General features: G+C 43.8%; 1 protein-coding gene across 1 annotated transcript in view; it reads left to right on the forward strand.

Annotated features, from left to right (window-relative positions):
* The first annotated feature begins 562 nt into the window (after nt 1-562).
* The window catches only part of hcn4 (hyperpolarization activated cyclic nucleotide-gated potassium channel 4), a 62,245-nt gene continuing 48,448 nt past the window's right edge, over nt 563-14,359 (forward strand). Inside the window, exons 1-2 of the mRNA XM_047331684.1 lie at nt 563-633; nt 848-1,519. Of these exons, the coding sequence (XP_047187640.1) occupies nt 563-633; nt 848-1,519 (743 nt within the window). The remainder of the gene's footprint in view (nt 634-847; nt 1,520-14,359) is intronic.

Consider the following 14,359-nt stretch of genomic DNA (forward strand, 5'->3'; position numbering starts at 1 on the left):
TTGGAAACACGAGCCTCTATCTTCCGACTGTTTTTTTTTTTTGTGGGGCGCAAATTACGCAGCGGATCAGTCTGATCGTGAGGATCATGGCAAACGGGCAACTCGGTTTTTGCACCTGAAGCCCGGAGCCTTGCAGTGCGGAACAATGGGTTTGCGTCGTCTACCTGTAGCCTTAAGTTGCCCGAAGAGGAAAGAGTTTTACTGACTGGGGAAGAGCATTCCCCTTTAAACAAGGTGGGCTGAGCTTATTTGCAGCTCTCGCTCCTATGGCAACCCAATAGATCAGCATCATGAATATTCACAGTTCGCCGAAACGCACCCCGACTATGGACCAGTGATGTCAGCGGTGCCTGGAATGCTCTCCTGTATTTGTGCACGGTCGTGTCGCGTTGTTTGATGGCAGCTTGCAAGACGGGACAGGTGAACAGAGCAACCTTCGTCTTGCATGACCTTTTCCTCGTCTCCGTATCGCCGGCCGTCGGCACATCCCTCACATGTCACGCTAAGGTGACTTTCAAGCAGTTTTTTCCACTTTTGCGCGCAATGTCGAAACGGCACAAAGATGAACATCGGGGACGCAGTGGCCAGGCGGACCGTCCAGACTGTGCGTGAGGACAATATGCAGGCTGTCAGGTAGTGTTATTATGAAAAAGAGTATCTCTCATCTGTCTCAGCAGAGCCACGGCGGTCCATGTCATGTGTAGCAGGATTTCAGGGATTCAGATTAGCTCCAGACTGATCGCTCTCACAAACAGCGCGGGGCTGGTGGCGACAACCGTTTCAACACAGCCTAACAGTCTGGCTTTATTTCATTTTCGCCACTGTGTCTCAATGTCATAATGGACAGGTTACACTCCTCCATGCGTAAAAGGCTCTACAGTTTGCCACCGCACATTGGACAGAAAGCATCTATAATGGGCGAGGGAGACGACGCGGACAAGGACACCCGGAGGAAGAGCATCAGGATGAAACCTCTGCCGTCGCCGACCTCTGGGGGAAGCTGCAAAGGCATCGTGGAGACCAAAAGTGGGGAGTCCGTGATCATGGAGACGGACATAGGGAGACCGATGAAGACCAGCTCAAACGGAGACTGCCGGAGGTTCCGAGGCAGCCTCTCGTCCGTCACAAGTCGGCATGTGCACGACTCGGACTCGGCGGAGGAGAGGCGCCTCATCACCGACGGGGATGTCACCCCGAGCGAGGAGAGCCCCCCCGGAGCCATCGGCGATGGGCCGTCGGATCAGGGCGCGCAGGGAGCCAGCGGTGGCGGCGGTGCCCAGGACGATTCCCCTGGCCAGCAGTCAGGTTTTATAAAGTTGGACGGCATCGATCAAATTCTGCCGGACGACGAGCGATTATATCAAGCCGGGTTCATGCACAGACAGTTCGGGGCAATGCTTCAGCCGGGGGTCAACAAGTTCTCCCTGAGGATGTTTGGGAGTGAGAAGGCGGTGGAACGGGAACAAGAGCGGGTTAAATCCGCCGGATTTTGGATAATTCACCCTTACAGCGATTTCAGGTATTTAGGCACATTGAACGCATGCTCTCCAAAACAACAGTGGTTTTAGAAGGAAGCATCACCTTAACGTGGGTGACTTGCACAGGCCAGGCTGTTTCCCATTTGGTATGGCACCTGGAGAGGAGCTCGGTCGTCGTTTTATCCAGCTTTATATCACCATCATCACTTAAATGGCTCCTTCATGCTGAACGATTGCACTTCACCAAAGTCATAACTGTTACTAGTAATTTGCTTTAGTGCTTTATAAAAATATTACAACTCACCCTTTTTGCTTATAGGCTAAAATAATGATACATTTTAAAGGGTTATATAAGTCATGGGGGCCTGTAGACACACTTTGATGTGTTATCAAGCACAACACAACCTTTACTAATTAGGCCAGTTTACCTATCTTGGGCAGATGCTATCCAAATGGATAAATAATTGAATCCCATTAGTGGTTTCCTCTCCTTCATTTGAGGAAACCCGTGCTCAGGTGACTTACTTTAGGTTAATAAAGTCTTACTTATTCTTTGAAACACAGTATGTTTTAAAATCAACAGTCACAAATCATTGCATTTGAATTATATGTGATTAATAATTTAAGTTATAGAGCAACTTCTAATGGATCAATACATTCATGGCAATATTTAACCGTGTTGTCTGTTGACAGCAGCACAACTGAACAGAGAAAGTCCACGAGCACCTCCTGTTGTCATGCATTTCCTTGTTATTGTGCTTGAGTATGTTATTGGCCATGTGCATCTGATTCATGGCCACATGAAGGCCCCTAACTGCTAAGTGAGACTGAATCAAGGGCTTCATCTTTACTTTTAAGTTTTCGGATTGTTATCACGATTGTTAGAAAACCGGATGAATTTCAACTGTTTAACTCGAATGCATGCAAACATACCTGTGCATACTATATGGCTTTTATTGCGTCTCCCATAACTCACTTGTTGTTTTTGCCTAAACCAGTAATGCATGGCCTGATAAGCGCTATAATATAAGCAGTTGTGAATATGAACTTGATATTATTAGATGGGCCCCATATGTGAAATGCCTTTGATTGAAAACTGCTCACATAATTTACTTCCTTCAGCCAAACACAAATTTGACAAAATACATCCACTCCGACATCCTCATAGCTTGTATTGTATATGTAGGTAATGAACCCTTACCTTTTTTAATTGAAGACATTTTCCTATAGTTTAATAATTCAGGCAAAACTATTTCATTACAAGCTCTGTCAGCCATGGCATTTAGCTCACCAATGCACCTATCATGTAAATCATGTGGAGACATTAGCGATGCTGTAAAGGGATTCCGAGCTGTATCATCACTGTTACACATACTGTAACATTTCTCCTTGTCGGTGACATTGAATGCCATCTTGGCTGCCTGGTGTTTGATTGGCTATGATGGTTTAATGGCATGAGATATAGAAACTATCCCTTACCACAACAGGGTTGGGTTTTTTTCTCCCCCAAGAACAAGATGTCTGACTTTGAGAGACACATAAGTTGAAGTGAGAGTTGCTCACAGGCCTGAGGTGTCAGAGGCAAAGGCTAAATAAGACTCTTCCTAGAATAGAAAACAGACACATTGATCTGCCTGTTCGTCTTGAGAGAAGGGACAAATACGATGTGTTGAAGGACACCAGTGGCTGTTTTCTGAGAAATTTAGAATTTAGGACGGACTCCTGTCTTAAGGTGTCATGAAAAGTTATGTTGTGTGTGTGTGCATGTGTGAGTGGTAGAAAGACTGAAAGCAAAGAGAGATATGCGAAAAATAAATAAAGGATTTATTGGGAATTAAAAGAAAATCGTAACATCACATATCAGGCTGTTGTTTTACCGTTTCCAATTCTGGAATTGTTTGATTCTGCATTTAGATGCTGTTTGTCTCCATGTAGTGTTTTGTCTGTCTGCTCCATCAAAACCTTAAAGTTTAACTGGCTGTACCTGGCATCTCAAGCATATTGGTATTATGCTCATAGACAGCATATTGGTTAAGGGACTCCTATTTCCAAATCCACCCTCGACAGGTCCTCATAAAGAAGTGAGATATGTATTAGACAGTTTGCCATTTTTTGTTATGGCCCTCTCAGGAGGTTGTGTTTCCTCTGACCCCCTCTGCTCTCTTAGTCACTGTGCTAAATGTCACTAGGAAGGGTGATTTTGGGCTCGGAGAGGCTGTCCTGATTCGGAAAGGTCAGCGATTTGGCACCAGCAGTCAGTTTTCGATGTGTCTTTGAGCAAGACGCTGCAGTGGGGAATCAATTTCACGCTGCGCTCAGTGAAAGAGATGTGTGTGACTCTCTCGGGGAGATGTACCAAAATAAATAGGTAAATAAAAATGCAGAGAAAGAAAATTGAGGTTAGCTTCCCACTTGTTTGGGGTCTGATGGGTAGACACTGTATATTGCCATAATTAAACATTTTGGCGATATGAGCACAGTTTGCATGTGGTTCAAACACTCAACACTATGATTACACAATCACTCAAGTCTACAATTAAAACCACACATGTGGCACTCAATCACAAGACAAAAGAATCGAGGCTCTACCTTGGTGTATGGCAAAAGATTCTCGTACAGTTGGCTTACATACATAAATATATTCTTTAATACTATATAATAATATATATTATATAATACTATAATATATAATATAATACTATTATAATTTACCTAAATATCTTATGAATCGTATCTCTCAGTATTAAAATGCTTCAAATAATATTTGAAACCCATCTCCGTGTTAGCGGGAGAATGAGTGCTTCACGTCAGTTAGCGCAGCATGTTGAGAAGAGTTACAGCGTGTACTTTATTTTTAATGAACTGAAGAAGAAACACGATACTTCCCCAAAATGAGGATCAGTCACCAGACAAGATGACTGTAATTAAAGTTCACAAGGAGATGAGTTGGGACCTTTTAATGGGCCCGGAGAGGAGAAGGGTCTCTGTGACTAAAAGTTTTATTCCCATGTCTGCATCAAAGCTTTGGCACCATAAGCTCAAATTAGAGTGTCACAAGGAATCACATAGTCATCAATGTGCCGGAATTCAGCAAAGTCTCCTCTTGTCAAGTATTGTATAATGCTAAGAAGCAGGGGTGGAGCAATATCTTGCAAGGGGAAAAGACGGATTAAAAATGGCATCATAATCCAATCTACAGCCTCATTTCCAGATCCAAAACTGAACAGCCTCCTTCCATTCTGAACAAGCTTCTCCCAGTAAGCAGATGTTGTCACTTAACCGCAGGGTGACATCTACAACACCACCCCCCCCCCCCCCACCCCCCCCCCCCCCCCCCCCCCCAAAAAAAAGAGGTGACAAGCTTTCCCACAAAATGACTGATTTTACAGAATCAGAAATAAGGATGATTATGACTGTCCGCAGACAGAATCTGACCATACAATATCTGTGCAGGTCTGATAGGATTGTCGAGCAATACATATGATTGGTGCTGAGATCATTGCACCCTCTTTTCTACCTCTCCGCTCCTCGCTGGACGCTTCTGTTGGATGTCTGCTCTGCTTTCTATCTCTATTGTGAAAATTTGAATTTGTGATTGTCATTTGGAAGCTGATGTACTTTATAAGCTGTGCTGAGACCTTTGGAGGTTGCATGTCCTTGGTTTTAAAGAGAGCAATGAAAGGAATATTCGGTGCTTGATTGGCAAAATGATTCCCCTCTCACAGAATGGATGCTCCGTCTTTGCGTGATGAAAACCAGGTGCTGATTTTTATTTCTTACCTGTATGCATAGACCCCATTGAGTGATTTTATCAATGCAACAGCATTGTGCAGATCTCTTGACAAATGACGAGGTGCAATATTAGAATGCATCCCTCTGATCTCCGAGTGCCTTTTAATTATCTTGCGATTCAGAGCCCAGAGGACACATCTGTTGGAAAGTCTTCCACATTTCCCTGGAGAGATAGAGGAGAGAGGTGGCACATTAGAACTTCTTTTTTTTCCTGCACTGAAGGCTCTATTAAGACCCCCCCCCCCCCCCCCCCCCCCCCCCCCCCGCCCTTTTTTTCCTCCAGAGCCGCGCTGCCAGTGCTATCAGAGAGGGGGGTCGGCTGTCCTTTCTGTCAATCAGTTAAATCCCTTTGCAAAAGCCATGCGAATCCTTCCACCCACTCTGCAAAGTCCACTTCTCAACAGCACTTTATTCCTCCTGCACGTCCAGCCCTGTTTCCCAGAGGACACTTACCTAGAACAGTGGCAAGAGTAAATCCTCTGAAAAGACATCTTGTGATTTTGCTTCTTTTATATTTCTTTTTTAATTTTCTGGAGATAATAGAGTAAGGAAAAGTGGAGCAAATGTCATCATTGTATACTGTGTCAAAGTGTTGACTAAATGAGAGTGTGCAGTGTGTTCAAAAGGCAAATTGTACCTGTTAATTTAACCAGTTTTCTTCTTCTTGCTTAAATGAGTCAAAGCATTTTGAATGTCCTCCATTAACCCAATAGTAAGATGTTTGTTTGGAAAACTTCTCCCAGTATTAGCATAGCTAACATTTGCATATCTCAATCTTCAAAAGACGAAAATGGGAAAGTAAAAAGGCTCACAATTATAGAGAGAATGGTAGGTGAACTAAAATCATTTCTAAGGTTTTTATTCCTTTGATGAATTCAGAGATATATATTTTAAATACTGCACACAGTGTGCAGCTTAGGTTTGCAATCCTTATCAAGCATGAGCAGCCACGAACAGCTCCAGGCTTTTGTCTTGAACATATATTTCAGGTACTCCCGTAACCCACGTATGTGCATCTGTATGTATAATGCTTGTTAGTGTATGGGATCAGCTTTATTTAACGTTCTCTTTTGCAGTCAGGTTGCTTACGGTTGATTGGAGACTACGTATTGCTATTGATTTGTTTGGGTCTCGCGGGGCCTCCAGCTTGCCAGCGGTAGATTCATTGAAAAATGAGATGGAGAAACATACACAGCCGCGGCAGAGGGTGATTCCCCCTCCCTGTGGCGATCGCAGGAGTCTGAGTGAGAGTTACACATAGGTCAAGACGGGGTCCTGGAGATGCAGCGGGTGTGGGACGTAAAGGCTGGACATCTGCAGCCCATTCAAACTGCTTTTCAGTGAAGTAATTCTCAGTGAGGATGATGATGATGGTAAAATCTTTTAAAATAAAAGATGAACTGAGTCCAGCCTGTAGAGTGATCTGGTGATGTATAGTTCCGCTCTGCAGGAGAAGGTGGAGGAACCGGGCTGCGTGAGATTACACACTGACGGATGAATGTCACTCTCTTCTTATTTATCAGCAGGCATTGAATAATTCCTCTTTCAATTTAGTGAGGGTAAAACATGGGGATTACAGATGGTTCTGGCTGGGCCTGAAAGTGGGGTAATCAAAGTAGGTGGTGCTGTGCTCAACCACGAATATTAGGAGCCAAGAGATTATTACAGCACAATTTATTTAATGGAGGGATCCCAGGGAGGGTGTGAGTGGCCAGTGGGTGGAAGGTTGCCCGTCATAGTGGCAGAATGATGGAGCGGCACCATGTGACCTCGCCTGGCACACTTGTGAGGGAGTGTGAAATCAGGAAACATGAAGACAACTGTAAAAAAAAGAAAAAAAACTGGCCATTTTTTGTTGTTGTTATTTGTGCATGTCCCCCCTCTGGAAACATAATTTAAGAGCTGGGTTTAACCTTGGGAAATCTCGAGGTGAGATTATATTGATTGATTGGACAACATATACATTTTGAAAATGGGAAAGCCTGCTGGAAGCTTTGTCTAGGGCCCGCATGTCACCCAGCTGGTCTGCGTGATGTATTGTGGTCACCTGACAAGTGTAATGTTATGTGTCCTTCCCGCTTCACCATCCTGTGCACTTGCCACATCAATTTATAATCTCTCCAGGTGGATAAACAACACTAGGCAAGATCCTCTCTTAACACATTTGAGCATCACAATTTTTTTTTCCTCTTTCCACTGGACATTCCCCTGACCCACTGATCAGAAGTAAATATGTCCGTTTCACTTATCTCAACATTTCAGGATGGCCGATGGAGAAAAATGCGTTCCTGTTTTCCCCACCCCATAGTAAAGTCACATTTTAAGTTCCGTGGGTGTAACATAAGCACGGCCAAGTGACCTCCGTAGACCTTTCTGAATTTTGTCAGTGATTCTGCAGGCTGCATTAAAATGTTACACGATACAGTCCTGAGACCACTTTGCCATCAGACCTTTATATATGGCTTTATTTCATATATATATGGCTCAGAGGAGGAGCTGCGTGCGGCTGCACCTCACTGTTAGGACTGTGGAGGTAAATACTGATGGACTGAATGTGATGGTGATACCTACTGTATAACAAACCCCTACCGCCCCACCCCCCGGAACCAGCTTGTAAATCTCACTTTTAGGTTTATTTTTCATTTAACACCGACCTTCGACATGTAATCAGTGCTGTGGGAATGCAATCAAAATAACACATATTATATAGGTGTAATCTTCCAATGATACCCAAGAGGGCATTCTTTACTTTGATTACGGGCACTCCAGTGATTCAGCCTTCTACATCCACACCTAAATTATTTACCAGACTAACAAATATTCTCTCTAATATTATTGCTTTCACTAACCCTTCTTTAATGAATTTATTCAATATTAAGAAAAAAGGGGACCTTTGAAACCAAGAAATCACTTGGTTGCCAGCGATCAACACAGCACGCTTTATTTTGGGAATTGGGGAATGGGAATTGTCAGCATGTTTGGAATTAATAGTTAAGATTGCTTGGGTTAAAATACCTCCTGTACTCTATCGCTTCGCTCTGATGTCTGCATCCAGGCACGCTGTTCACACTCAAATCTGGATGAAATATTCAATTAGATTCAGTTTTATTTGTACTGTGCCAAATCACAACACACATTATCTCAAGGCACTTTACAGGTTGAGAGCATACAATTCCACGAGAGAAACCCAACCGTCCCCGTGATGAGCAAGCACTTAGCGACAGTGGAGAGAAAATGCTGTTTGCATGTACTATTCTTGGTTTATCATTGCCCAGTTAGGAGCCAGATGGCTGGGATTTGCTAATTTATCAATGCTATGAGGGTCCAAAGCACAAACAGTCACATTATTTGGCAGCGCAATACACCGCTTTGTGTGACCTGACACACAAACTGGCCCAATCTATGAAAAACATCCTTTTGCACCTCCCGCAGGTTAAAGAAATCCCAATTGCAAACTGTATTTTGACCCTGAGTTGTCCTTCAGCTGGAGCTGAATCAAATGTTTTTATGTATAGTTTATTTCACTAACCAAATCACAGCTTCCCATGAGTTGACCTCTGCATGCATGCTGCAGCCTGCAGCCCGCTCTATCCTCCACACACACACTCTGCCATATCTAGTACATACAGGTTGACCTTTTCAGCCCTGACCGTGTCCCAGGTGGATTCTCACACCCCGTGTGTCTCTGATATTGGATTGCTCTTTCTCCCTATCAGCCTAGATAGGAAATGTCCAAGATGTGAAACTGGCCCTGACACTGTATGTTGCTCTAGGGGGGTGGACAACATATTAGAAATGCAATATTGAAAAGTTCTTTGAAACACACTGTTACAAAGTCAGCTTAATGGGCAATTTCTATTAAGTTCAGTGCCAATAAGAAAAAAGTGCCAGAAAAGATAATCATCTCAACTTGTAGGTGATAAATATGAAATATGTGTGTTTATAAAATTATACAAACCTTTAAAGGTTTGTAATGGAGCTAAGGAACCGCAGTAATTCAACATAGGAAAAGCAAGAGGTTTATATATCATCACGCGAGTTCAAATAATGATCGTTCACTCTAGTTTCTTGTAGTTCACCTGTGGCTGCCATTAGTCCGCTGATAATATTTCTCTCTCGGGCGTCTGTGCGCAGCAGACATGGCATTTCCATAGAGGACCTCCACACAGTTCACTCCGTGAGAATGTATAGAAGGCTGGAGCGCTTCGGAAACAGCGGGGTTTCCACTCAGAGAGGACCAGAGTCCAGTGCGCTGAATAAAGAACTCTGTGTGTGGCTGGCGAGATTCACAGGAATGCTTCCCCGGATCAATGTGTCAGGCCTGGCCCTGCCACACGCTGTGTGTCTAGAAGACTCAGACAAATGGCTGGATTATGAGACATGCAGTGGTGAGCGGTAGATTGTTTCCACTCCTGCTGTGTGTGTGTGTGTGTGTGCGTGCGTGCGTGCGTGCGTGCGTGCGTGCGTGCGATTGTGTGTGTGTTCACATGTCGTCTTTTACCCCACACCCGCATTGGTTGTACCAAGTGTTTGACTGAATACGGAGAAAGCAGTGTGTATAGATCATATTTCTGACACCATTTAGCATCTACAACAAAAAAGGTGCTAACGCATGGAGCTAACAAAATGATAAATCCTGCCTCTGCTTTTTCTTACTCAAGCAGACAAAAAATCGGACATCTTCTATCGTCGTAGTGAGGGTTTTCCATGAGCCTTTAAACTCCGTTAGTTTTAGTATGAATACACCTCATACATTCTTCCCTTCCATTTTTCAATAGATGATGATTCCAGAAAAAATGTGTTGTTTTCAAAGCTACTACGTGGATCAAGAGGAGATTATCCCCATGTTATCTCTCCTCTTACACTGTCTGTTCTCTTCTGTAGTACAGAATCTCATTTTCTATCACTGATTCCTCATTTATCCCCCCCCCCCCCTTCTTTTCAGCCCCTTGTCTTCCTCTGACCCTTTGACCTTTGAGATCACCATTTTTGGACACGAATAGAACAGGCTTTTCGTTGTGGCTGCTCCATCTGCTGATTGCAGCACCTAAAGTGGTGAAGATAATGGCCCCAGCACCGGTGGAGCCCAGAGCAAGGGCACGAGGTGATGGTCTGCAACATGACCACCGCCTGGCATTACAGACAGCACATTATCTTAGCACTTTATCTACGTTAAGAGAAAGCCCATTGCACCGTCACGCTCTTTCTGCTGTCCAACACGGGAGTGTGGGCTGGTGGTGGTGGAGCTTTGTTGTGTTCAGCAGTTGGGAGGCTCTGGCCAATGTTTCCTGTCACAATGGCTGACAGGGGAGCCCCTTTTGACATGACCCCCAGGACCTTGCGGGAGATAACAAGGCATCGTGATAAAACATTGATGCAATTAGTGGCGGGATGACAGTCCAACAAAGCTGGAGTGCAGATACCGGCACACGCTAGTGGGATAAGTAAATGCTGATGTCCCCAGCGAGGGCGCGCTCCTTCCTCTCTGTTTCTTTTTACAAGCCTGCCACTCACCGTCTCACTACTTTTATTTCATTTCCCCCCCCTAAGCGCAGCGGGCCCATTTATTTTCCGACTGCACACTACCCAGCGTACAGTTTTTCGTTACTCAGAGCAGATTGTCAGCAAGTTGTGCTCTGGGAAGTCGTGAAGGACTCTGCAGGGGAGCAGAGGTGAGAACAGGGACACTGAGTAGCCTCTCGCGGCGCCAGGCAGAGCCTCTCCAGAAACAGCCCCCGTCCCCCGTCCCACTGGGATGAAAAGGGGACAGGAAACACAGACTTGGCCACTTCCGAGCATTCTTCCCTGTGGACTCCCCGATTACTGGTGGTCATTTTGCAAATTGCCTGTGGTGATTTCGGGATTTAGTCAGAGCTCTTACACGCTCCTTAGCTCTCCAAACATCAGAGCAAGTTTGGGCTGGACTTATTTCAACGAGTGGATCTGGGGCACACTCTTGTGTCTGGGACCAGTGCATGGTTCCCTAAGATGGCCCGTCTGCCTATTGACTTCTGAGTTTGCTGCTTTCATCTCCCCTAATTTGAATGAAGTGGAAATGAAAAGAAACCATTCAATTCAGATCCAGGGATTATTACTTTACTGAAGGGTTTTAATATCTTTTAAAACATTAACAGAGACTCATGAGAGGAATACACCTTCTGGTCATCAGAAGAGATGTGCTGTATTGTTTAGGTCAGTTGAATCCAAGGCCAACTATACAGACACACTACTATGACATACAGAGGTGTTTACATACACGACGTATCTAAAAGCTTAGATGTAGTTGTTCCTTTTAGTATTAGTCAGTGCTTTGATCAATGTCAGAGTTACAGCACTCTTGTGATTCCACTCTTGTGTTTGAACTGTCAAGGGGTCGTACCTCTATCTGTTAGAGAAATATGTTCCACTTCAGTGGACGTGACATTGGCCTTAGCATCGTCTTTCTTTTGGCTATGTTGAAGAATAGTCCCAGACAACGCTTTAGAGGTGAACGAAAAAATCATACGCTGTGCCCTTACCTTGATGTCCTAACGGTAGAACCACTTGTAATCTTATTCACGGATCTCTTTTAGCGGTGGTGGCTATAAGGTTGACTCCTTTCAGTTGATTTCGCTTCTGCTCTCCCCTCTGCAGGTATTTGGTAAATCCCCTTGTTTTCTCTTAGCCTAGGGTTGGGGAGATTTGCCTCTACCTCTGATGAAATCTTCTAAGCCTGGGTTTGATAAAACAGTGCGTCTCACCTAAATATAGCCCCCCGCGACTGCACTGTCGCAGTGTCAGTGATGTGCTTGCAGTGTGCCTGCCGGCTGTGCTTGGCAAAGACAGCGCCGTTATGACAGTTCACTGGAGCGAGTGACAACAAAAATAGGATTAACCCTCTGAACCTGATTTCTTTTTCTCTTTCTTTGATACTTATATCTTGCTGTGTCTGCCAATTGGCTTGTTGATTAGACAATAGGTGGCTCTTTTATGGACGATAGACAGACATATGTGTTGATGGTGTTATAGATGTTGTTCTACCGTCAAGTGTGACTGTATCATAGCTCGCCTCTGCCTTAGGCTAGGTCGAGCTTATGTTATATGAAATGTTTTGTTTTTTATCTCACAAGAGCATTAAGCATTAATTTCCATTTGGTCCACTTCATTTATTCATTCAAAAATAGCATTGAACTTGATTTGGCTGCTGCTTCCTTTAGTTCTGTTAAACTGGTGCTACAACAACTAATCATTTAGCTCAGATGGAAGGTTGCAGCAAGCAGGTGTTTTGAAGCCAAACCAAATTCCCCAAACATGTCCTTTGACTTTTGTTGTTCTTGTTGTTTTTACACGTATTTGGCTTTGAGCATTAATCAATCTTGATAACGCAGTAATAAAATAAAGTAATACAATAATGTAATAGATTCATCTCAAGTCATTAAGGTAATTTAGGAGTTTTTTTACAAGGGGAAACATAAATTCTTTATGATTTGATTAAAATTACCTCACCAGTAGACACTTTTACACATACACAAATTCATATCATGTGCCCTTAAACCTCAATTAAACTATGCTCTAGGTTTAGAGCCCTGTTAAAAGCCATTTTTACAATCTATTTTCTCTGTACACCTGTTGAAAAGTGTCTGCTTTGTGGAAATCAAGTTATTACGATGTGCACAAAGATGTTGTTTGACTGAACAGTGTGTTGATTCTGCCTAATTCTTTTGTTGATCTATGAGGACTGGCTGGTTTAACCTGCTAAGCTAACAACAGAGAAACAGCTCCTGTGAAATACAACACACACATACAGTACACATACGTACTGTACACAGACAGACTGACAATGGGCAGTTCCGTTCATAGTGATGCACCAGTCAGATGCACTCGACCGAACAGGATCAGCATCAGCCAAATGTGACTGATGCACACAATTTATCTTTGATTACCTTAATAAAATAAAATGTATTATTATTATTATTATTATTATTATTAGAAGAAGGGGTTCATGGGAGCTGTGTGTCAGCATGTGGTGATCAGAATGAAACAGGAGGTTTGTGGTTTGGCTGATATTTAATTAACGGGCACATAGTGAGTGAGTCTGAGCAGGACCCCTGAATAACACAACCAAAGCTTCTGAGAGAGAAGGGGGAAAAGACACACACACACACACACACACACACACACACACACACACACACACACGTCTGCTGTTCCCATTCAGTCAGTGTGGTGCAGAATAAAAGGAGGCACTGTTAAATGCTGTCTGCCACTTTTACCTGACATGACATCTGCTTGCATGCGACGCCATCACTCTCTCAGCATGGCAGCCAACAGATAGACATTTCTACAAGGGGGCCGTGTACGTATGTATGCACTAATGCAAACATACACCCCCTGTATATTCCCTGTATATGCAGGACTCTATAACAATTACGTTACATGCCTTCTGCCTGCCTCCTCAATTTAAACATATAGGTTACTCTGAAAGGTAAGCGTGTGTCCATCTCTGGTGTGTGGTGGCTCTCACAGTCCTCGTCAGGTAGCCAGGCCGGCAGGGTGAGGAGAATGAGAGAGGGTTATCATGTAGTCAGATGCACTCTGATGGTGACAACATGATCCCGCTGTCCCAGGTCACCCCACCGGAGAGCAGAGTGGGCTGTCTCACTGTCCCTCCAGACCGCAAAATGTCAGGGCTCCCTTCATCAGTACAGTGAACCCTCAGCACCACAACAGGTTAGGTGTGAGCTTCTCTGCTGCTCCTTTTCGCCAATGTCTCCGCTTACCTGGTCTCAATTTTAAATGACGTACCTGTGTCCGCCTTTACTTCCTCTTTAGCTCCGTTTAATCTTTAACTCAGTTTATTGTATTCATTTTCCTGTTTTACTTACACTCGGCCCTGATGTTCTCCGGTAGAGGGGGATTTTTTAGTGTCTGATTTCTTTTCCTTTCTTTACGTTTCTTTTCATACCATGATTAATAGAGAAATGAGTATAGAATTGTGGTATTGACAGTTTGCATTTTTTATGTAATATGTCATAATGACATGAGTATTTTATTTCTATGACTTAAACAAACTTAATCCTGAAACTTAAATATGGATTTCAACTAATTTG

This window comes from Scophthalmus maximus, chromosome 4 (assembly GCF_022379125.1).
Source record: "Scophthalmus maximus strain ysfricsl-2021 chromosome 4, ASM2237912v1, whole genome shotgun sequence".
Lineage (NCBI taxonomy): Eukaryota > Metazoa > Chordata > Actinopteri > Pleuronectiformes > Scophthalmidae > Scophthalmus > Scophthalmus maximus.